General features: G+C 35.4%; 1 protein-coding gene across 1 annotated transcript in view; it reads right to left on the bottom strand.

The window, feature by feature from the left end:
• Window positions 1-3035: 3035 nt before the first annotated feature.
• The window catches only part of LOC150102772 (uncharacterized), a 275594-nt gene continuing 251889 nt past the window's right edge, over window positions 3036-26740 (bottom strand). The window contains exons 15-16 of the mRNA XM_090398736.1: window positions 20803-20961; window positions 3036-3462 (exon numbers count right to left, since the gene is read on the bottom strand). Of these exons, the coding sequence (XP_090254862.1) occupies window positions 3170-3462; window positions 20803-20961 (452 nt within the window). The 3' untranslated portion in view covers window positions 3036-3169. The remainder of the gene's footprint in view (window positions 3463-20802; window positions 20962-26740) is intronic.

The following is a 26740-nucleotide window of genomic DNA, read 5'->3' on the forward strand; positions in this document are numbered from 1 at the left end:
ATACATCCAACTCTAATTACAAATGTAAAGTATACTCAATGGATCCAACAAACTCTTGCTTAGAACTTGAGATTAATAAGAAACTTTTTATTTAGTTAACTATACAAGTTCTTTCCACTGGTTATCTGTTATTTTGTAGCCCTGCCTACTAACTGTCCTCTCTCTCTCTATAGGCACTTTTGTTAATATGGACAACACTTTAATACCTCTGTTATTCACATCTTCAGTTCAAGCAAAGAAATATTGGATACAACTTTTAAAGTTCTGTTGCTTTTGGAGATGTCTCAGATGTGGAAAGTTTTCTCAACTGGTTAAAAGTAAATTATACTTGCCAAGAAATTATATTCTTGTTTAATCCTTTATCCAACTGTAAGAAAGAGTTTGAATGTGAAATATCATGACTTCCTGGGTAGTAGCCATCCTCCAGGTAGTGATGAATATACTTCACCCTCAAACTTTGTTTACATTTGGGTAAAGTCAGTGGTGAGTTATGGAAATTTTAACAAAGGGCTCTGTCAGGGGAAAAAAAAAAAAAAAAAATGCATTTCACACAAAAACTTTTATTAATACAGCTTGTGTACACATTCCAATCAAAAAAGTATGAGAGGACAATCAACCTCTAAAGGCCATCATTTTTAAACAAATATTTCATGATCTGAACATGAAATATTTGCACACAACTGTGTTAATTTATCTTACATAAGAAAAACATTTTTTAATCATCAAAATATAAGAATGAAATTTTTTATAATCTTTTATAAAACATTTGATTGGCTACTGGTTTTACCATACGCTTGGCTACGAGAAGGGTAAAGATAGCATGCGCTTATTTTATTTTCAAACTTAAGCACATTTGTTATAGAGGAGTTGAAACAATAATTCCAAATAATCTATATATACACTGCCGAATAGACTAATTTTTGTTAGGTTACTGTCTGAGTTTGTCACTTAATGTTTCAATAAAAAAAATTTTTTTTTTTTTGAAAAAAAAAAGTAAAGAAGAATAAGGGTACTCACAAATTTGATAAAAATTTGACAAAGGGCTCACGCGAGCCCCTTATAGCTCACCACTGGGTAAAGTATTAAACAAGAAAATAATTTCTTGGCAAGTATAATTTACTTTCCTAGCTGTGCTTTACAGATAAGATTTCTATGGCTGTTGCTAGTTATTTTTTAAGATATTCAGTTTTGCAATGATTCTTGTTCTAATTTGATTTACATTTTCCACATTTCATCTTCAGTATAAGATTTTCCAGGATTGTTTATTAATCTGACTGCTGCATAAGTCAAGGAAACAGATTAGCTCTTTTTTTTATTTTTTTATTAACTACATAAAGGAAATTTTGATCTTGTTTGTGACTATTTTTAGTGTGGGAAAAACTTAGCTGATTTCAATCCTCTTATCTAAAGAGACTTATTTATATATAGTCAATTTCAGTTTCGTGCTGTTCACTATCTGACAGCATTTTCTCACAAAACAGCCAGTACACAGTTATGCTGCTAGTCCCATACTAACTCCCCTCCCCATAATTTTAATTCAAAATCTAGAGTCCATTCCATTCATCTTCTCTATTTAAGTTAACTGAGTTTCATTCTCGGCACTTTCCTCTTATTGTATGTTTTGGCTCATCAAGTTTAGCTCCAAATATCTTGTCATCCCTATCTTCTAAAATTACACAACCAGATTTGTCTTTATATGATTACAATTTATATTAGATCTAATTTTACTTTTGGATGGAGATGTCAATCCATCACTGAATAAGCTTTACTATTTCTATTATTCTTTTTATTGAGGAGCAATGTGAAATTAAGTTTCAGGAAATATCCGTATCTTTGTCACACTTCAGCTAGTTGGCGATATGATTTTTCTTGCAATTGGTATTTTTGGAAGGAAATATGAAAAAATTGGTACAAGTTTTGCAATGCAATTTATACATGGTTTTGAGAACAATATGAATAATAATAGGTGACACTAGTGTATAGAATGAATCAGCAAATGTTTTGGTTCTGAGTGAAAGCTACTGAAGTGTTAGTAAAAGTATGTTCCCACTTAACTGCTTGCATACCATAATGTTTACACAACTTACTTTCTCTATAAAAATGCGACTTTAAAACATGCCTACTTTTTTATTAATTATGGTAATTTATAAGTAAAAGCGCAACAGTAAACCTTCAAAATCCAGCATTTCAAGAACTGTTCAATCCCTAAAACCAATTGCATGTGCATTAATTCTTAACCACCTTAGACTATTGGACAGTCCAGTCCTTACTACATATCAAAAATACTTTATTTCATGATATTTATTTCACATCATTTCATATATATATATACAATGTATGCTGCAATATAAAATGCAGTACAGTTACACAAAATAATCTGCTTTGCAAAGTTATTGTCTTTCTGCAAAAGGGATATTCTGTACACCTGCTAGTCCCTGACATTTCAAATTTGTAAATGAAATTCTTAAAGGAATAAAAGTAGCTATTTAATGTTAACTATAATGTTAAAATATATACGTTTTAACATTTTTCATTAATTTCATAATCAACATTTTCACTGTTACATATTTCTTTCTGAATGTGCAGTTCATGAAGTTATTGCTAGTATTGATTTCTTCTTTAACTGTGTGTGACTGTTTTCCCTGAAGTTATTTCTTTATATATAAAGAAGTATTGGCCTAATATCTCACGTAACTTTCATATTTAATTGACTAGAATATTACAATTAAAATAAGTATTTTATAAAAAATTTGCAACTGGCATAGTATGGGCATGCACCTACTTATGTAAAATTCTGGAGTGTCCACTTAAGGGGTGATAAAATAGCATACCAACTTTCCACATAATCACTCCTTAATGAGACTAGCCATGCCACATAAATTATATTTTGTACAACTATGGCAAATCAAACACCTGAAATCTGAAAATTAACTGTCTTGCATATGACATGATTGAAGTAGAGCATACTGGACACTTAAGTATTTAGACATTCAACATCACTGCTATTGTTAAAACGAAATAATGGTAATAACTTAGATTCAGAGAGATTTTCTTTTGAAACAGCTTCATGAATTTTTTTTTTTTTTGCATCTTGAATTTAAGTAAGAGAGGTCCACTGAAATGGTGATGCACTGCAGAATTTAGAATTAAATGCACATCCACAACAGTTTCATGCAGGTGGACGTGGATTAAATAAACTATCCCCATATTTTCCCATATATGCTGTCCATCCTTGCTGTTCAAAAGGTAAAATTTTTGCACACTGTTGGTCAAAAGCTGTATTCTGTTTTTGACAATTACATGACAGATGCATTCGATACACTGTCATTTGTCCCATTGGTCTGTTGAATGGGTTATAGTCTTCAGTCCTCTCATTACTGCTTTCAAAATGCCCTGTCCTTTTAAGGCAATCTGTAGTCGCCATTTCTTCAAATGCATCATGGTCCATTCCATAGTACTGACCTATAAAAAAAAATGCATGCATGAATTGTTACTTAAATAATTAGCATTTAACCCCCTCCCTTATTTTTATGATTTAAAAAAAAAATTAATACTGAAAGTGTCACAAGAAACAGGAAAGTGCATGCTGTGCCCTGGTTATAAAATAAATGGTTGGTGAGAAAGTATAAATCATAGGGCTGTGATTTATACTGTCATGATTTAAAATTTTACTTCAGAGAATTATTAGAAATAGTAAAATGGAAGTATTGGGTTGGAATTCTGGCAAAGGCAAATCAAGACTGTGATGCTAGTTAAACTGCAAGTGTTCTTTGATCAGTTTGTTTTGCAGGAGCAAATATGTAAAGTCTGAGACCTAGATATAATTTGAATGCAGATTTTCACACTGAAGAGTAATTGTGACATTGCCCTTGAAAGACTAAAGAGATGTGTTAAATTGTATGCTAAAAGTACAACAGTACTATAGAGATGAGAATGAAACAAAAAGTGGCTTAATGACTAGCTAGAAAGGAGTTTGGAATACAATGAATGCCCAGAAATATGTAGGACAATTTGCTGAAGAAAAACTATTAACAGTTCACTCATGAGTGACTAATCTAAATTTCAAACATTTCTGTCATTATTGTAAAATGAAGCTTGCATTGAAGAAGGAAACGACACCAATTTCTGCTGTAAACTTTTACGATGATCATTGCAATGCATGAAATGTTGCAAGCATTTGGAGAAACATTGAGTTTATCGGAGAAACTGGTCTTATTTCTTTTTACCCACTTAAAAATGACTATTCTTCCACACTTTTCTACCAATAAAAAAAAAAGAGAGTTTTCTAGTTCTGTTTAGCTGCCTCAGCCAATCTGCTTTCATATGCTAATTTATCCATCATCTGCATTTTATACTCCTTGTCCAGCTGATATCTTATTTTACCTCATCCATAACATGATTTATCCATTTCCCCTCACTTACATACCATACAGGGTTGCCCTCAAAGAGATAGTCCCATGATGCTATCATGTCACAGGCATACTAAGCACTTCAATATAGTAGAATATTCAATTACTTAAAATTCATCTGTTTATTAAAGTTAAAAATTTTTCCTTAATCAAAATTGTGTTTTGACATACTTGTAACGCTTGGAGGAATGGAGAGAACTTCCATTTTGAAATTTTACTCTGTAAAATTAATGCTACTTTTAAACCATATAGCTGTTGCAGAATGTGTGGTGGAGATATTTAATGAGCAATTCATAAGGTCTTTCAATCTTGTGAATGTGACTTCATGGAGAGCTTGAGAGCAGTAGATGATGGGAAGGAGAGACTGACTGTAAGTGAGCAAGAGGTGTATGGGGAGTTGAGTAAACTAGATGTTAATAAGACTGTGGGACTTGATAATATATCGCCACGTATTCTGCAGGAATGTGCAAGGGAGTTGACACCTGCCTTGACACATTTTTTTAATACGAGTCTTAAACTCGGGCAAGTCCCTAAGGAGGGCAAGATTGTGCCACTTCATAAAGGAGGTGAGCAAACTCAAGCATCAAACTGTAGGCCTATCTGTGTCAGGTGTTGTGGTTAAGTTACTGAAGAAGCTTGTGAGAACTAGGATCCAGTGTTGGGTTGACAACAATGGTATTATCTTTGATGGACAGCATGGATTTGCTAAAGGGAGGTCATGTTTTAGTAATCTACTTATTACAATAAAGTGACTGCTTCCTTGGACAGAGGAGAATGATACACAGTAATAAACTTGGATTTTGCAAAGGCTTTTGATAGATTACCTCATGATAAATTGATAGCCAAACTACAGCAGATGGGGTTGGATATTAGATTAGTGCATTGGATTGGAGACTGGCTATCTGATAGGTATCAACAAGTTGTGTACGGCGGAGCGATATCCAGGAAAAGAAAAGTCACTAGTGGAGTGCCTCAGGGGTCTGTTTTGGGGCCATTACTGTTTAACTTGTATATTAACGATATAGGTGAAGATTTGGATGGAGATATTCAGTTGTTTGCAGATGATGCAAAGTTGGGACGAACCATGAAGAGTAGTGAAGATGTGGCCTTACAAGAAGAAATCGCTTCTGTATGATACACACTTTATTCTTGCAAAGTTTCACAGCATTTGAATCACTAGGTGGCACTCCACAAGGCCTTAAACACGGATACATTAATTTTGACTGCCCTGTACTACACACACAAGGAAGGTCTGGATAGTTGTTATAAACACCTAGAACAAAAATTATATTAAAGCTACTGATATTACAAGAAAGAACATACTAGTAGCAGAGTTAAGAAGGAAACTTGCGTTCTTTTATTCTGAAATTAGTTGCTTTAATATAATTTTTTTTCAAGGTGTTTATCAGATCTTTCCAGACCCCCCCCCCCATCTTATATACATTAGTATGACTGTTCTTGCCTATATATATATATATATATATAGATTTGTCATTGTGGTTTTTAAATTTAGTTGGGCTTAAGGCACATTCATCTTTATTAGTTTGAACAATTTAATTTGAAAGTGCATGAGAGTGACTAATATTTTTTAATTCACAATATAACGATTTGTGCTTTATATGATATTATGCCCTCTATCCAAAAAGAAATCAAACTTTTCAAAAATGGAAGAAACTAATGGTGCCACCTGTTGTATCTTTTTGTTGTCGAAAGCAACAACCTTCATTAGTGTTGTCAATTGTTTATGACATTTGTTTCATTAGAAGCCGAGTTATAGTGCCAAGAGTGACAGTGTGTTTTGACAAACAGTCGGTCGTCATGATATTCATGCCATACACAATGAATTCTTGCTTAGAGATAAAACTCACCATTGACTGTTTGGCCAGGCAAAACGAATTCTTTGTGGATAATGCCCTTGGAATCATAGAAACAAATCCGCATTGCCTTTACTTTTGACTTCTCCAAGCAACTTTTTTTCCGGATGCCCCTCTTCTGGTGGTCTCCACTCAGCACTCCGATGCTTTGTTTCGGGCTCATACTCAAAACACCACGTTTCGTTACCAGTAATGATCGTTTCAAGGAAGTTTGAGTCTTTATGAGCGGTTTTAATGAGGTCCGTGCAGTGTTCAATTTGATACATTTTTTGGTCATTGGTCAACTTGTGGGGTACAAATCGTAAATTCAATTTACAAAGACCCAAACTCTCGGTCAAAATGTGCAAAGTTGATTTTGGAACCTCCAATTCATCTTCACTCAATCTCAAGGATGATTTCGGGTTTTCTTTGATGAATTTACACACTTTTTTGGATGTTAACTTCGCTCAGTCCAGTTTTTGGACGGCCCAGCTTTTCGTCGTCCTCAAGCGTATCACAACCACTTTGAAATCGCTTAAACCACTCGTAAACTTGAGTACAGGATAAGCATTCATCACTGTATGCTTTTTGAAGCATTTGATGCGTTTCAGTAAAACATTTACCAAGTTTAACACAAAAGTCAATCACAGCTCTCTGTTTGAAACTCATTTTCCGACCATTCTTCAAAACACACTGTCACTCTTGGCACTATAACTCGGCTTCTAATAAAAAAATGTTATAAACAGTTGACACAACACTAATGAAGGTTGCCACTTTCGACAACAAAAAGATACATGTGGTGCCACTAGTATCTTCTATTTTCGAAAAGTTCGGTTTCTTTTTGGACAGAGGGTGTAGATAGGGTATGTATATTGTTATTATTGTAGGGGCACCACTACCATGGAGTCTGAAGACTCATCATGAAAGACCCAAACTATCCACACAATCTATCATACCTCTCCTTGAACCCATTAACAGATAAAGTGCTGACAACTGACTACGGCAACCCATTCCACTCATTCACAACTCTCAAAGCAAAAAATCTAGTCCTCGCACCCCTACTAACCACACGTTTATTCAACTTCCAGGGATGGCCGCTCTAGCCGAGTGATGAAACATTTCCCTTGCATCAATCCTACAAAACCCTTTAAGCAACTTAAATGTTTCTATCATATCCCCTCTTTTTCTCCTATCAACCAACTTCTGCAATCCACACACACTTATTCATAGGGAACATTCTACAGACCACTCTCCACATCCTCAAGAAACCCAGGGGACCGACTTGAGCACAGTAATCCAGATGTGGGCATATCAAGGCCTTATAAAGTGGAATAACAATTTCCTCACTCTACATGTTAAGATTACTTGGCTATTGAAGAACACATTATGGGCAACCTTAGCAATATGTCCTCTAAACTCTGTCCTACCACCACCCCTAAAATCTTCATCTTTATCCCAAAATGCATAACTTTACATTTCTCCACATTAAACTGATGGCCATTTTAATGGCCATCATTTTAATGTGGAATTTAAATAGGACAATTTAAATAGGCTGTCAGTATGGACAAAATATATTTTGCCCATACTGACAGTCTATTTAAATTGTCCTGTAAGCTCTCTACATCGCCTGATTAATTATTACTCTACCTAATTTTGCATCATCAGCAAACAATTGAAAAAATTAATAATAAAAGATTAATGATCCCTCGACACTGGAGGGTATCAAAGAAGATGAGCAAACATCTGAATACATAAATTATATATAATTTATGTACAAATTAAACATCGATGGTCCTAGCACTTGCAGCATCACTAGTCACCTGTTTTTGTCTCGATTCTCCCCTCCATATACCACTTTTTGACCATTTAACCATTGTAATATCCATCCCCATTGGTTGTAATTTGTATAACAAAGCTCATGTGGTACTCTGTCAAATGCCTTTGCAAAATCCAGCAGAATCATATGTAATCATTCCCTTTATCTATTATAAAAAGACAGTAAATTACTAAGGCATGACTGACCCTTCGCAAAGCCGTGTTGCCACTCTTATGGTATTATTTTTTTATCCACCCATTCTTGAATTCTCTTTTTATCAATTTTTCCAGAACTTTTACTGCCATGCCCGAGAGTCTATAATTTGTACTGCAGTTTTAGAACCCCTCCCTTATGCAAGTTAATTATTTTGCCCTCTTTCCACTCCCTTGGAACTTTACCAGAGCTGAGACTTAGAGTCTAGGTACTGCCAGTTTCCTTGCACATTCTTGCAAAACCTGAACTGATATCCCATCTAACCCCTCAGTTGTATTTGCATTGAGATTCTGCAATATTCTAAGAACCTCCAATTCATCAATCACTGTTCTTGCATTAATGTCTGTCACATATATTAAAGCAGTAACCTCACCAGGATGATATACCCTTGCAAAATGGTCACTTAGTAACTTGACTATTTTATCTGCTTCTGTCTCCTTGTATCTATCATCACTCATTAAGGTTAATCTTCCATGTCATTCTTCCTCTTACTTGCCACATAATGAAAGAATGCTTTGGGATTCCCTTTGGCCTGCTTGGCTAGATTCTTCTCATAATCTGATTTTGCCTTCCTTGCCTGAGTCTTGTACTATTCATGAGTTTGCTGGACACCTATCTCTTTGTATACCCTCCACAGAATTTTCTTTTTCTGCAGCTCATGCTTAATGATATTACTCATTCATCTAACCTTAGGTATACCATTTAATATTGCTTCTTCCAGATGACATAACTATTTCCCATGCACTACTAACATCCTTACTCTGCAGTGTTTTATGCCATGGCACAGATTTAAGCTTCTTCTTAAGCTTGTTAAAATCACCTGTCTTGTAGTTCCACATATAACCCTTCTTGACAGAATATTCCTTATGTTGCACAATCTCCCAAGTAAAGACCTTGCAGGCATTGTGGTTAGTCACCTTGGTTATGGATAGCTTTACTGATCATATGACCAGGCCCAATGCTGTCAACATGGCTAATGTCCCCTCTATCACATGCTGCCTCAAGTAATTGAAGTCTTCCATAATAATCACTTGACTGTCTCATTGTACTAATTTGTCAATGCATCCAGATAATCCATGGAACTCTCTGGCCTAAAGAAACAATCAACTGTATATTTTGTCTTGCTGGCATTAATCTCGCACCAGATTTCTTCAAATGAACCTTCACCCTCTCACTTACCCTTATTCTTTTTGAGACATTTAATACACACTCTCTAATTTTATTTTCCTTCCATATATCCTTTAATTTTCTCAACAAATTCATTTCACACATACTGCACTGCACAAAATCCCACAAATTCAAATCGCCAGGACAGCATGATCTTTGCCACTATTGCTCTACCATGCATTAGCACCATACCAATTCATATTTAAACAAAAAAATACATGCTTATAAACTAAGTAGCTCATTCAATCACACATATTTGTTTAAAATCAAAACACTACAATAAGTTAACCTAATATTTTCAACTAAAATATGAAAACGTTACTTATCCTTCAAGAGAGATAAATCCACTCTACACCCAATGCACTACCTAACAGTTTGCACTCTACTGTGTGTAGAGTGCAATCCACTACCTAATCAAGCCAATATAATTACTGTAAATAATATTTGATTTTTTAAATTATTTTTGGATATCTCTCTCTTTGTATAAGACAAACCCTACATTTTAAACATAAAGCAGAACACATTTGATATTTGTTTAAATATTCAAAGTATATTTAGTAATTAGGTAATATTTTTAAGATACATACTAAGATGCATTTTCAGGGCTATCTTGATTCGTGTTCTCATGGCCAACCCTTCTCTCTTCATGAAGTTGAAGCACCATTTTGCCTCATATTGAATAAGCTTGGTTGACACACATATCCCACTCTGGCACTGTTCCATAATCCAAGTCTTAGGCATTTTGGGTAATTGTTCTTCCTCTTTTCTCCACTGTCTAATCATTCACTCGGTGGGAGGAAGTCCAAACTGTCTCTCTGAAGCTTTATTTCTATGTTTCTTTTGCATAAGTGATCTTTAACTTGAATTTTTGAAGAATATGGCAATCGTTTTTTTTATTTTCGGACATTTTTATGGGCTAATGCTCAAAATATTGTTAATACATTAACTTACCCCACCAATGAGTTGCAGACGTATGAATGCTTTCAGAGTTCTGATTGGTTTATTCAGAATCAGGTTAATGACGTCAATCGACAGAGCTAACAAAGGCTAGTGATTGGTGGAAGCCTGTTCGCGGAGACAAGGTACTGGCAGTTATACCATGGCATTCACGAGTCTCCCAATTCCATGTATAAGACGACCCAATTTTTGGTCTAAAAATTTTAGAAAAAAATATCTTATACACTGAAAAATACAGTAATTACTAACTTCAGCTTTAGTAATTATAGTTTCTTTGAATTGAATTATTACTTGAGTCTAAGATCAGGAAATAGCTCTGGACAGCAGTTTGTCCTCAGAGAGGATGAATCTGGTTGGATTTTCAGCAAGTAAACAGACAAGGAAATCATTTATCTCATACAAAAACAAGCAAGAGGCTCAGCTTACATCATTTGAACAAAATGGATAAAAAAAAAAAATCTTGTCCAACAACCCAAAGAGAACAACTCCCATCCCAACCAGATATACATATAACATATCCCTACCTTACATCAGAGGTACAACAGAACTAAAACAATCTACAAATCAAGGACTACCAAGATACTCTTTTTCTTCCTGGTATGACAAAGAAAGATAAGAGATTGACGGGATATTGTCTGGGCTCACAACTGATAGGGGGGATAATCTAGTTATTTCAGACAATCTTGTCAAAAAAAAAAAAAAATACATTCAGTACATGCCTATCTCCACATGCTTTGATTAAAGACCATTTCATCAGGTGAAAGAAAGACAGGTTACTATGAATCGCAATTTAAGATGGAGAGTGTAACTGTTCTTGGAACAAGCTCAAGTTCTTCAGAACCCAGTTAACTGTGATCTTACACAAATTTTGGTAAACTGTCTCATCTTGTCATCCATAATCGCAATTGAAGAGCACTTTGTTTATCTTACATGCACAGTGCCTTTGATAATAGTAGTTTGAGCTGGAGAAACATTGGCATATTTAATTTAGTAAATTATTTATCTTCTAGGTTGGTGCAAAATATTAGTTATCAAAGAAAGAACCATACAGCTTCATTTCTGCAATGTAAATTATATAAAAATAGGAGATATTAAATATCCAACCTTATTTCAAAGTCAAATATATATAGTAACTTTGAAATTATGACCAGAAAGCACATCTGAATACAATCATCAGCATTGGAGATGCCCTAGCTTGCACTACGTAAGACACGAGTGCTGCTTAGGCATCTGTATATTCAACCTTTTATTAGTGCATTTGATAAGGTATCAATGGCATGACAACTGACTGTTTCGAACTGATTAGTTCTCTTCAGAGACTAGGCAGAAATTTCAAGAGAGCAAAAACTCTCATTCAATATCAAATCAATTTTATTCAATATCCCATGTCAGAGAGTTGTATTTTTCATAAGTGAACTCTCAGTGCATAATAGTAATCAAAGAATAAGCCATATGCTTCTCTCTTTGATAATTTATAAGGTTTTGTTGGTATATGATAAGGTTCTGCTGGCCTGATAGCTGTCAGTTCAGTGAAACCTCATCACATGCACTAATAAAAGGCAATATATATAGATGTACCGACAGTGCTCAGCATCTATATATCTTTTAAGTGATACAAGCAAGGGCAACTCTGATGCTGAGGACTGTATTTTCATAGGCTCACTGGTCAAAATTTTGAAACTTTTAAAGTTTCTACATATATTCGAGTTTGAAATAAGGTTGGATTTTTAATATCCCCTATCTGTACATAATTTACATCACAAAAATTAAACCATTAATTATTGCTTTTTCTTTGATAATTATTACATACCAACTGAATGTTCACTTATGAAAAATACAACTCTCTGACATAGGATTGCTTTGATCGTAAATGAGAGTTTTTATTTTCTTAAGCTTCCAGGGACTGGTGTTTTCCGGGGATGGCCTCAACTGGGGTTGCTTCGGTGAATGCCTTTCCCTGGAATACAAGTGGTTCTGCTAAGTGGTAGGGTGATCATGTCCCTCTTTTCTATCTATTCAACTTTGCAATCCTCACACCTTTAATCTATCTTTATGGGGAACATTCACTGATGTGTCACCACCTTGGTTGCTTTGTCTGTACATTTTTTACACTACATCATCCCCAAGAAACCCAGGCAACCAAATTTCTCTGCAGTAGTCAAGATTAGGCCATATAGTCTTATAAAGAAAGCTAACAGCCTCCCTGTCTCTACTTCAACCTCTACCACCATCTTCAAATCCCTGCCTCATCTCACTTTCCTGCAATACAATCAAATATAATACAGTTTTGCCATAATGTCATATTAAACAGCCAACTCTTTAATGCGCACACTGGCAGTTTTGCATCGCAATCAGCAAACAATTGAATACCCTCACTTCCATATATCATTAGTATATACGAATTAAACAACAGTGACCCTAGGTCAGAGCCTTGAGCCCCTACACTAGTTACCTTCATTCTCCTGGTTTTCACTCCACCATATATATTCAGTCCTTGACATACAATGGGGTTCCATTCCAATGATCTAATGAGTTGTAAGTCGGCAATCACTATATGAGCCATAAAGATATGTTAACAATTAACATGTAGGTCTGTTTTATCATATTTTAACTGATTTTAATCTTTGATTATAGTTAAATAATTTGTACGCTGTATTATTTAACATGAAAAATAACATGTACTGCTTCTTTGCGCTTAATCTAGAAACATGAAGCAAGAACAATTCAAAGCTTCCACTTTATAATTGGATAAGTCAGAAGAGAAAGAGGAAGCCAATCCATTCAGGTTCATATCAACTGTGTTTTGTTATATGTTAACTGATTTGCTGTACTGTACAGGGGACAGCATGGCTTTGTGAAGGGTAGATCATGCTTCAGTAACTTGCTCAAGTTTTATAACACGGTGACGGCTGAACTGGATAAGGGAAATGGGTTTACAGTGATACTGCTGGACCTGGCAAAGGCGTTTGACAGGATACCACATGGAATACTAATCCGTAAACTACAACATATGGGAATGGATATAGGATTAGTGAGATGGATAGGTGGTTGGTTGATGGAGAGATATCAAAGAGTAGTTTATTCAGGAGTAGAGTCCAAAAGATGGCCTGTGACTAGTGGTGTGCCGCAGGGTTCTGTTCTTGGACCACTGCTGTTTAATCTGTTCATTAACGATATAGGGAAGGATCTAAGTGGAACAATTCATTTGTTCACTGATGATGCAAAGTTGGGTAGGGCAATAGTGAATGCAGAAGATGTCAAAGTCTTACAGGATGACTTAGATAGATTAGAGTTCTGGGCTAAGGAGAATGGATGTCAATTTAATGTGACAAAATGTAAGGTTATGCATTTTGGGGTGAAAAGATTAGCAGCAGTATACCACATTGGTGGAACTGTACTCCAAGAGATTGATGAGGCCAGGGACTTGGGGGTGTTGGTGGATAGGGAGATGAAGTTTAGGGGGCACATTGCAAAAGTAGCTAAATCAGCTCATCAACTCACTTGGTTGTTGAAAAATACCTTGACGAGCAGAGACAAGCAAGTTATTGTACCTCTGTACCGAGCTTTGATAAGACCTCATCTCGACTACTGTGCCCAGATTTGGTCACCTCGGTTCCTTCTTGATGGGGAGGAGGTGGAGAGGATCCAGAGGCGAGTGAATAAGATGATAACACGTCTATGGAATGAACCATATGAGAACAGGTTGAAGATTTGTGGGTTGCAGAAACTAGTTGATAGGCGGAAAAGGGGAGATATGATTGAGACATTCAAATTGCTAAAGGGATTCTATAGGATTAATTCAGAGGATATTTTTGAGATCAGGACTGGTGGTGGGAGAACTAGGGGACACCTAAAAGCTGGGCAAGAGTGTGGTTAACAGGGGTGTTAGAGCTGGGTTCTTTACTTTTAGAGTGGTAAATGAGTGGAATAAGCTGACAGAGTCTGTTGTGGGTGCTATGACGGTGAACGAATTCAAGACAAGGTATGATAGATACTGTGAGAATGTAATCGTATAGTTGTGTGGACATGATGTTTAGGGCCTCCCCTCAATGAGTCTAAGGACTCCCTGGAGTCGCCCGAAATAATAATAATAATTTTACTCTTTGTTTATTGTTAAATAATATAATGTAAAATTATAACAAAAATTGTTGTATAAAGTACTGTAATAAATTAGTAAAAATAAAAAATAATCTACATTGCTTTTGTGCACTTAATCAGCTAGAAATTTATGAAGCAAGAGTAATTCTTCAAAGTCACTGCTTTATTAATTGATTAAGTCATCAGAAGAGACAGGGAATGTTAGTTCATTTAACAACAAATTCACAGAATTGCAACAAAGTATTCTGAGGATGGTTCAATAGATGCATAACTCGTGGAAGGTCTAGGCCCAGGGGCCACCTGTAGCCTGCGGAGCTCTTTGCCGTGGCCCGCCGGCCATTTTGAAAAAATAACTACTTAACATTAAAACGCAATTAAAAATAATTTCAATGAAGCCCGTGGGCCACTAAGCTATACTGTAGTATATACAAATGCTGTACATTTGATACTTTACATAAAATCATATAAAAATAAACATTAAATGCTTCTTTAGCCATCTACCAGTGCCAAGCGGTACTTAGTTACTAGTACTAATGTCACAGGTAGATGGCTGAAGCAGTAGTGCGTCATTTGAGTGTGCTGTCTAGTACCTTCCAGGTACTAGACAGCATTTCGAAGGTTCTCCATACTTCGTTATTTTCATATAAATGCAAGAGGATCTCATCCACAGTCAGTCAGTCAGTCATGAACAATGTGATATTTGTGGATGAGATCCTCTTGTACTTATATGATATTTATTTATATATGATATATATATATCTTGTATTTATATGACACAACGAACCTGCAAGCAGGTTCGTTGTGTCAGCCATAGCCTATTATGGTTTTATATTGCCAGACTTTTTTCATTAGTGTGAGACATATTCAGTGGATAATAACCATTACACGGCCATTTTGGAATCACCTTCCATCACTATGGCGTCTACGAGTAAAAAGCGTAAATCAAGTGATTCTTGTCGGGTTTTTAATGAAAGTGGACCAATTTGTACTTTTTTGTGCCGATCGATGATAAGCCAGTGTGTTTAATTTGTTGTGAGTCAGTGTCAGTATCAAAAGAATACAATATAGAACAACACTATAAGACAAAGCATGAATCCAATTTTGATCAACTTCAAGGACGGTTTCGTGTGGACAAAGTGAACCGTCTCTAAATTGAATTAAAAGGCTAGTGGGGTATGTTTAAAAGGCAGAGGGAAGAGAGCGAAGCGTGCGTCAAAGTAAGTTATGTAATACCTGAAAAAATTGCTAAAAAATGAAAAGCCTTCTTGGACAGCAAGTTTGTGAAAGAGCGTTTCATCGCTGCTGGGGATATTCTGTGCCCAAATAATAAGAAAGTGCTTAAAAAACCAAGTTTCTCTGAGGTAACTGTAGCACGACGTGCTGAAGAACTTGCCAATAACATTGAAGGAACTTTAAAAAAATGATTGTCCGTATTTACATCATATTCACTTGCTTTAGATGAGAGCACAGATGTAAAGGATACAGCACAATTGGCTATCTTTGTCCGTGGCATTGATCAACAATTCAATGTGACAGAAGAACTGCTAGAGCTCGCACCTATGAAGGGAACGACAAAAGGCAATGATATTCTTGAAGCTGCCAAGAAAACGCTCCAGCATTTTGACCTCAGCTTAACCTCGAGGGTGTGGTAATTGATGTTACCCCTGCTATGGTTGGAAAGAACGAAGGGTTTGTTGCACTGCTACAGAAAGAATCGGAACTAGAAGGAAAAGATGAATGGCACATTGAAAAATTATTCAATGTGCCCTTGCTTACATTTCTGAGGATGCATTCCCTAATCTTTGCCAGCATACTTTGAAGATGTGCGCTTTGTTAGGAAGCACATACTTATGTGAGCAGTTTTTCTTCAGAATGAAGCATGTGAAGTCCAAAACAAGAACTCGCATTACGGACCAACATCTCGAGAATACTCTGTGCATAGCGACTTCCGACATTGACAAGCTGGTCAAGGAAAAGCACTGGCATTGTAAAAAATGAATGTGTTCTTCATTAAATTATCTTTTTTCATGTCTTGATTGTATTTACTTATCATGAACCTGACTCCTATCTATGCTCTTAAAGCTCAGTTTATTTTTATAGGATTTTATGTAAAGTATCAAATGCACAGTGTTCCTTGTGAATCTGGAAAACATCTTACAATTCTAAATACCGCAGTATAGCTTAGTAGCCCACGAGCTTCATTGAAATTTTTTATGTGGCCTGCACTGTCTGAAAAGTTGAAGACCCCTAGTCTAGGCTCATCTTCAGAGGCTGAAGTGATAGCAAGAGCGGTTTCCTTTAAAAATTGGTACATTACATTCAGCCAAGTTTGCACAGGTTTCCTTTTTTGCATAAATTTCTCTATAGCAAGCAGTGACGAATTCTCCATGCTTGCTGCGCAAGCACATTAATTGAGAAAGAAGTAATATTTATTTGTTAATAAATGCATGCATTTATTAACTATTGCTGATACTAAACTATTGCTGAGAGGAACTGATGATCATATTACTTTTACCTGGGCCAATCATTGTATCTAAAACTTCATTTATAGCTGGTAAGATGAGAGTTTCACCAATAGTATGTGACTTTCCACATCTGGCAATTTATTTTGAAAGTTTGTAAGACATAACAAGACCTCTTGTTGGTACCTTTGTTTTGCAACTAACCCTATAAGTTCAGGATGATTTTTAAATTTAGTCTTTAACCCTTTAACTGCTGAGATACTAAATGACCAGTATGACCCTCCTTGCTGAGTTATTTTCACAATTATAAAATATGAATAGTTACTATAATGTATTACACATTGAAAGTTCAAATCGAGTTAACTCGATCGTAGCAAGGTCGCCATTTTTTCCGCGCTCGAGTTACCTTGACCATAGCAGTTAAAGGGTTAATTCGTGAACTATGTAGTCCACATCCTTTTTTTTGTGCTTTATTTGAATGCTTTGTTCTTAAATGCTCAATCATTCTTGAAAGCTTCATTCCTTCATTTGAAAAAGATTTTTCATATATTAAGCACTTTGATAACTGCTCATTATTTATGGATGGAATAAATCCATATTTTAAATATTCATGACACTTTATTTTTTCACTCGTTTTAATGGGCTACAATGCTACACAATATCAGAAGTGTGCCACACGAAAAAAGGGTTGTCACAGGCATTAGGAAAAGTAGCAGATAAAGCTTATAAAAGTAGTGAATTCTGCAAAAAATAATCCAAATTAATTATTTTCAATGTAGAAAATTCAGACCAAAAAAGTAGCCCAATTACTTAACTTACAGCATAAAATTTCTAAAAAATAAATAGCAAATAAATTCGAACAGTGTTGTCAAATATACAATACAAATAGGGATACTAGATTAAATACAAAATTTTTTGCTTTTACAGGGTGTTCGGGATAAATTTGACAGTTTCGTAAGGAAAAAGAAAATCTTCTTTGTATCTATTAAATTTAATGAATTGACAAAAAAACATTACAGGCAGAGTTAATTACAATACTATCAACAAGATTTACTCAAAATAACCACCATTAGCATCGATCACAGCTTCAATTCTGCTTCGGAACCTCGAACAAGCTGATGCTACAGTCTCCCTGGGAAGGGCCGCAAAAACTGTTTTAATTTTATCCATTAACTGGGCTTTTGTATTACTGGAAGTGCGATTGGTGTCTTTTTCAACTGCGCCCCATACAAAATAATCCATGGGGTTAAGGTCTGGGGAGTTTGGAGGCCAAACATTTGGACTGGTGAAGTCGTAGAAATTTTCAGACAACCATTTTTGACTTTTCCCAGAGGTGTGGCAAGGGGCCGAATCCTGCTGCCATACATACGGCCTACCATTGGCTACCCTTGTTATCCAGGGCTTGACTACAGTTAGCAACTCCACGAACAAAGCCCGAATTCCAATGCCAGGGTTCTTCAACACCTGTTCCTGCAGATTTGCGAGGAATTCTGCTGTACGAACGCAATCAGATCGTCTGCTAGGGATCTTTCTTCTTGCTACATCCTCGTAGTCACCATTGCAAGTCTCTAGTTCATGCCTGATTGTTTTTACTGTATTCAGGGAGCATTGGGCAGCAGTCGTAATATCCTTATTTTGATGGCGGGCACGAATCATCATGATACAAGTTATTCTCTTCCATGATTCAGGTGGGTTCCAGCTATCCATCCTTTCTGACATCTTGTATATGAATGAAGAAGGGTCCAAACTTTTAAATGAAGAGAAGTGTGTGTTAATACATGTAACTTACGGAAAAATATAATTAATTATAAATATGTCAAATTTATCCCGAACACCCTGTATATTAGGAGTATTATAATGCTCACTGCCCCTCTCAGCACCCCATAATGCTTACTGCCCCCCCCCCCCCCATTATTGATATTACTTCTGGAGGGCACCATCGTCAAGGTTAAGAACCACTGTGCTATACTCACCAAACATGACCATAGAGTACTACGAAGGATAATAAAACTGCTATTTGTCTGCCAACACTTCGAATGCAGAGTTCTGGGCATCGACTGAAACATGAATCTGCACAAAAATATTCAGAACCAGTGCTCATAACATGGGGTTTCCATTGTAGGACTGTAATATGCAAACCCCACATTAACCGAACTAACATGCAGTGATGCTTACAGTGAGACATGGATACTTGGAAAGCTGTGCTATGGAGTGATGAATCACATTACATCCTCTATCGAGCAGATAGATGGGTATGGCAGATGCTCAGTGAACATCTCATACCAAATTGTGTAATAACCCCAACTATAAAATTTGGAGGTGGTGGTGTGATGGTATAGTTTTGGCCTCAGACCTCTTGTTTGTGGTGTCATGAACACTGAACTCTAAGAGGTATCTGAACATTCTGACAATGCAGTGCTTCCTACTTTGTGGTGCTTCTACAAAGTAGAAAGCACTGTCTCTTTCAGCAAGACGATGCACCCTGTCATAAGGAGACTGCAGGAACTGTGCGGTTTGTGGACATGAAAATCACCACACTTGACAGGCATCCACAGAGCCCTGATCTCAACCCTATTGGACATCTGCAGGATGAACTGGAGCATCAGGACATGGTCAAGGGACATCTGCCCCACAATAGTCCTAGACCTCATTACATGCCTGTAGGAAGAATGGTCCAAAATTCCCATTGATCGCTATCATACACTTGTGGAAAGTATGCCTCATAGGATTGCTGCAGTCATTGCAGTGAAATGAAGTTCTACATCTTATTCAGGTGGGCACCATGGCTGCTTGTTCCTCACACTATAGTATCCATTGAATTCATTCCAAGCAGTGTGTGTGTGTGTGTTGAATATATATATATATATATATATATATATATATATATATATATATATATATATATATATATATATATATATATATATATATATTTTTTTTTTTTTTTTTAATTAGGAATTTCATTCACTATTTGTTGTCTTACTTAGCTGTGATGGTGCCTTTTTTTTTTAATTTTTTTATAATACTGTTATTTGTATTTTACTTTTATTTTATTACTGAAATTATATTGAATATGCCTTAAATATTAAGTCAAAAATTTTACATCCATGAACATTTTTTCACATAAGTCTTCTCTTGAATTCTTTGTAAGTTTAATAACAAAAATTTATCATTTATTATGTTCATAACGACTTAAGTATCAATTATAATAAAAATTTCTTTTAGCATGAGGAATTTACTAGAAAAATCCCACCCTAAATTAACCACTTACTATATAACTCTAGTGTTATGATCTCTCTTATTTAGTATTTAAGTTACATTACCTTACTATGCGATCCAATAGATTAAGCGCTAACCTGGATCTCAGCGGAAGAATGAACTTCATCACTCACATAGAATAGCGTCTGCAAAAGTAGTTTGGATAGCAACATTCGTAAATTAAATTCTGCTGAAGGTTATGTAAGAGGTTTAAGTGCAGAAAGATATTTTGACATATACCTTAACACAAATATTTTTCAATGACCTTAACTCCTAAAGGAGAATGGCATGAAGTTCTTAATTCTGAAATGAGATAAGGCATTCTTGTATTCATTATTTCAGAGGTAAAGAAGGGTTTATTCAAATTTAAGAGCAAAGCTTCTCATTTTGTATGAACACTGATATAAACATGTTTCCTGATTTGATCATTAGTCTTCTGATTACATGGAGGCCTGGAAATATTATATATATGAAAGAATCTAACTGAAGTTAAATTATGTGCTTATGCCAACATTCAGATAAATAAGACACTATAAATTGTATTATGTTAATCTTGAATAGTGTCTTACTTTTGGTATCAAATCTTTCTACTTCCTGGTCCATCCATCTTCCAATACATGTTCTGTCTTCTGGAAGGAGAAGCTGGGTATGAGCAGGATAGAACCAAAATGTAGCAAATATCACATCAATACTGTGATCATTATTATTTAATGTGGGAATAAGTGTACCTGAAAATTAACATATCATATGTAAACAAAAAATATGAACTAGTCTTCGATAAACAGTTTCACAAACTTACTGTTTGCAATGAATCAATAAATATTTTCAGCAGTCACTCTGAATGATGCATGCAGCCATATATAAAAATAAAAAAAAATACAGACATTACAATTAATAATCTTAGAGTTGTAACTTCAGATGGCATTCACACACCTACATTTTTCCTAACTCTCTCCATTCTCTACTGGGTGTCCTGTGTGAATGCTGTCTGTTTATTTTGGACAAATGAAGAGTTCACTAGAGAAGAGACCAAAAGAGCAGCAGTACTAGGTTGCATGAATCTGGTCTTACTCAGCACATAGTTGATGTGCATGAGCCACAAAAACCATTTTTTAAGTATGAACATTTATTTAAAGAGAGCTCTGAGGCTTATTGCATTGACACAATGTAAATTGGAATGATTCTTTTTCTTTATCAAATGTTTAAAAGATTTAAATTCTTAGCAACTGTAAATAATTTTTAAATAATGTTATATTACTGTTCATGTTTAAATTAACTTAATGTTAAATTAAATTAAAATTTAAATTAAAATTTAAATTAACTTAATTAACTTTAAATTAACTCTTTGCTTGCAGCTCTTACTATGAATGAAAACCAACTGCGGTATGTTCTACCTTTTGAATGCAGCTACTATTTCACTGATAATGGACAAGTAGTTTCTCTCACACAATGAGTCTTGAGGCTCCATAGAAGTCAAAAAAAAAAAAAAAAAACTTGTTTTCCTTGTGTAATGTTATGTTTCCGTTATTATTATTATGGGCATCTCCATGAAGTCAGAAGATTCAGTGCAGAAAGCTCACACATTCACACAATAGTATACTTATCATACCTCTTCTTATACTCATTCGCCATCAGAGAACTGAATTATCTCTGGAAATCTGTCCCAGAGAGATTTCCACAAAGAGCAATGGCCCCCTAGTATTCTACTCCACCATGGTGTCTGTCAGTTATTCTCATCCCTTCCACCAGCTTTATATCCACTGCCATTTGCTCCAACACTTATGTAATGGTTTCCCACACAGTATTTTGTGAAATGCCTTTTGCAAAATCCAGCAATATCACTGTAGCCATTTCTCTTGTCCAACTCAGATGTCACTTTTATAAAGAGGAGTGAATTACTAAGGCAGGACCTACCTTTCACAAAGCCATGCTGCCCACCACAGAGCATCATTATCCATCCATTTCTGAACTCTACCATTAACCAAGTATTCCAATACCTTAACTACCACTCCTGAGATATAAACTTGTCAGTAATTTGCTACTTCTATTTTGGAGCCTCTGTAAGTAATGGAACTATCTTGCTCTCTTTCCACTATCTTAGAACCTTGCCAGAGCTGAGACTTAATCATAAAGTTGTGGTGCTTGGTGGCACAAATGCTATTTCAAAAGATGACTAATATAAATGTTTTTGATTATAACTTTAGTTCAGTGATAATTTAAAGGTAATAATGAGGTATATGAAATAACTAAACAAAAATAAAAGCAGAACTCAGCATGTAGGATACCGGTACATTTTGTTTCATATCCATGCTGACTTAATATTTCAAAAGCATGCTGATGATTTCTATTGCAATTCTGGATCATATTCAACTATGATGCTAGTATCATGTCAGTAACAGGAATGATAAAGCTGAATCCAACTTCAGGAAGTTCATCTTCTGTTCATTTCAGAAGATAATTCCTCTGCTTTACTTATTTGCATAAAATAGGAACATGTAATACAAGAAGTATATATATCAAAGAAAACTGGAACTAGTAAAGAAAGAAACAAGAACTCAAGATTTTAAGAATTAGCGAATAGAGATGTTCAGGAATGGAGTAGTTTGATGATGATTTAAGGATTTATCAGTATGTATGTGAAAGTCCTAGAAGAAATGGGTGGCATTCATAGAAGAGAGTATGGAAAATACAATTTAGATTGCAACCCAGTGTATGACAGAATAATCTTAATCAGAATAAATGCATATACAGTGAATTCTCGAGAGATACATAATATTAAGACTAAATTACACATATACACAAGGAAATAAAAATAATAAATTTTATCAAATAATTCAACCTGAAATTTACAGGTCATTATCAGTGGCACAAAAATTGTGAGTTGCAGTAATTGATATCAAGTTCCCAAACATTTCATTCTTATCAGACATATATTTAAAAAAAAAATGATGTCCAATAAGAATGACTTTTTCCCTAGTTTTTTGATAAGGAGAGGCAGCCATTTAGGTTAGGATGATAAAGGAAAGCTTTGGAGCTCTCCTTACAAGCAGCACTGATGGTATACGTGTGCTTTAGAACAGAAAACTCTGTGGTGGCCAGTGGCAATTCCATATTGTACTAGGACAGATTTCTCTGGTTTCTTATTAATGATGTCTCTTCCTGGTGTCTATCAAGTTCCCTGTGATCACCACCCAGAGAAGAAACTGCTGTGTAAATTTATGATTTCCGAATGGGTCTGGTCAGAGATGAGCAGTTAATAACATTTTGAAATATACAGAAGTAACATCAAAATGAATGTAACACTAATAAACAATATTAAGAGATGTGATGATACCTTTCTCTTTGGCCATAACAGAAAGACCTTTAAAAGTTAGTCAATTCAATAAATGAATGAGAAGATGAGACAAAAGATCAATGAACATAAAACAAAAATTATGAAAGTATCAAAAAATTATCAAGAGATTAACAGCAACACAGCCCTCAAGAAAAAGAAAATGTGATTTTTCTTTTTCTCAGAATAATGCAAAAAAACTAAAAGGGAGATTATCAAAATAATCAACAGAGATCTTTAAATGCAACATAACTCTCAAGAAGAAAAGAAAATGGTTCCTCAGAATAATGCAAAAATGTATCAAGTCTAGCAAAAGTGTTCCAGAATAAACTAATGATAAAAGAACATAAATGAAATGATCCAAATGCAAAAATTAGTGCTTAATTCATATATTACAAAATCTTTAGCGAATGATGGTAAATGACTAAAGAATATCCATTTAAGTTTTTGAAGAAGGACGAGCAAGACAGCGAGTTTTTTAAATGGAGAATAGTAGATGAGTGCAATGTATTGCTGGAATTTAAGATATATGTGACAGATATGATGGGTTGATGGTTGAGTGAGACCTCAAGTGAATCTACTTTTTCCACAGAAGCCTTTTATAATAATAAATTGCATTTTTATGTTTAGCTGAAATGTTTATTTGGAGTATTATTAGAATATAAAGAAGTGTTCAAATATATAAACTAATAAATCATAGGCAAATCCTGGAATTATTAAATAATTATCAAATTTATTCTATTCAGAAAATGTGAATAAATAGAGTAACGATGAACTATATGATGCCGAGCAAAGATTCAATATTTCTGACAATCATATTATACACTTAATTGTGTGTTTTTTTATTATCCAAGTTTACATTGTTCATTATTTACCTCATTATTAAACTGCTGCTTTTATTTTAAAATCATGTTACGTAGAGTGAATCTATTAGTAATTTCAAAAACTCCATCCATCCCATTAACATTAATGCAAAGACAAGAATTCAATTCTAATACATTTCAAATCCTTGTGTTTAGGCTTATACATTGCTTCTTCAGCATTGTATATTTTTTAAGGAAATTAACAACATATTATTATTATTATTATTACCCAAGACCTCATGGAGTCAAAGACTCATCTGGGAGGTCCTTTTATCACACACACATCTCAATCAAACCGTGTCTTAAACACACTCAAACTCCTTGCAGACACCACACTCTCAGGAAAGGCCTTCCAATCATTCACAACTCTGCACGAAAAAACCTGCCTCTCACTCCCCTACTCACACACTCTTTATACAGTTTCCAGGGATGACCTCTGGTTCTCCCCTGATCTCCCATTATTCTCTGTAGAACTTCTCCACCATTGATCTTATAACAACCCCTTACCAACTTGTAGGTCTCTATCATATCTCCCCTCTTCCTTCTCTCCACCAGACTCTGCAAATTACATCTTCTCAATCTTTCCTCATACTTAACATTCCAGAGGTCAGAAACAACCTCAGTCAGTCGCCTTTGGACTCTTTCCAACATCTCTTCATCCTTTTGAAAACCTGGTGACCAAATCGGGGCACAATAGTCCATGTGTGGCCTAATCAAAGCCTTATACAATGGAACAAGAATCTCCCTACTTCTACACGTCAGTGTCCTCTGCATCATTCCCCCTAAATTTTAGATCCTTATCCACTATCATCCCCAGATCTTTTATTTCCTCTACCTCCAACAATATATTCTCACCAATCATAAATTCTCCATCCCATCTTTGTTTTCCAAATTTTAAAACCTTACATTCTGCAACATTGAACTCACATCCCCATTTGCTTGCCCAATCACTCAATTTATTCAAGTCTTCTTGCAAGGCCACAACATCTTCATTACTCTTTATGGTTCGTCCCAACTTTGCATCATCTGCAAACAACTAAATATCTCCATCCAAATCTTCGCCAATATCATTAATATACAAGTTAAACAGTAATGGCCCTAAAACAGACCCCTGAGGCACTCCACTAGTGACTTCCCTTTTCCTGGATATCGCACCCCCCCCATACACAACTTGTTGATACCTATCAGATAGCCAGTCTCCAATCCAATGCACTAATCTAATATCCAACCCCATCTGCTCTAGCTTCACTGTCAACTTATCATGAGGTACTCTATCAAAAGCTTTTGCGAAATCCAAGTATATTACTGTGTATCCTTCTCCTCTGTCCAAGGAAGCAGGTACTTTATTGTAATAACTAAGTAGATTACTAAAACATGACCTCCTTTTAGCAAATCCATGCTGTCCATCAAAGATTATACCGTTGTTGTCAACCCAACTCTGGATCCTAGTTCTCACAAGCTTCTCCAACAACTTAACCACAACACCTGACACAAAAGTAGGCCTATAGTTTGATGCTTGAGTTTGATCACCTCCTTCATGAAGTGGCACAATCTTTCCCTCCTTCCACTCTTTAGGAACTTGACCAAGTGCAAGACTCGTATTAAAAAAATATGTCAAGGCCGGTGTCAACTCTCTGGCACATTCCTTAAGAATACGTGGTGATATATTATCAAGTCCCACAGCCTTATTTACATCTAGTTAATCAACTCCCCAAACACCTCTTGCTCACTTAGTCAGTCTCTCCTCCCCATCATCAACTGCTCTCAATCTCCCCATGAAGTCACGTTCACAAGATTGAAAGATCTTTATGAACTGCTCATTAAGTATCTCCACCACACATTCTCCAACAGCTGTCTTTATACCATTTCCTCCAATCAATATCATCCTTCCATAATCATTCTTTCTTTTGCTGGCTACATATCGAAAGAACTCCCTAGGATTCTTTTTGGCTTCATTAGCTAACTGCTGTTCATACCTCTCTTTAGCTACTCTCACCAACCAAGTCACCTTCCCTGCCTGGTCTTTGTAGACCTCATGAAATTGGTTACTTCCACTTCTCTTATGCTGCCTCCACAATGCCCTTTTTCTCTGTATCGCATGCTTAATCTCTTTATTCATCCATCTCACACCTACCTTATTTAACCTTCTCACCCTTGGAATACATTTAGACATTGCATCTATTAAATAGTTTTTGAAACTCCCCCAAGCTGCATTGATCTCTTTTCCAGCTAACTCCTCATTTCATGCTACACCCATAAGGTGTCTCCTGAGCTCGTCATAATCACCCCCCTTGTAGTTCCACATATACCCTT

This window comes from Typopeltis vanoorti, chromosome 10, assembly GCF_054136105.1.
Source record: "Typopeltis vanoorti isolate ZY-2024b chromosome 10, IOZ_Tvanoo_1.0, whole genome shotgun sequence".
In the NCBI taxonomy this organism is placed as follows: domain Eukaryota; kingdom Metazoa; phylum Arthropoda; class Arachnida; order Uropygi; family Thelyphonidae; genus Typopeltis; species Typopeltis vanoorti.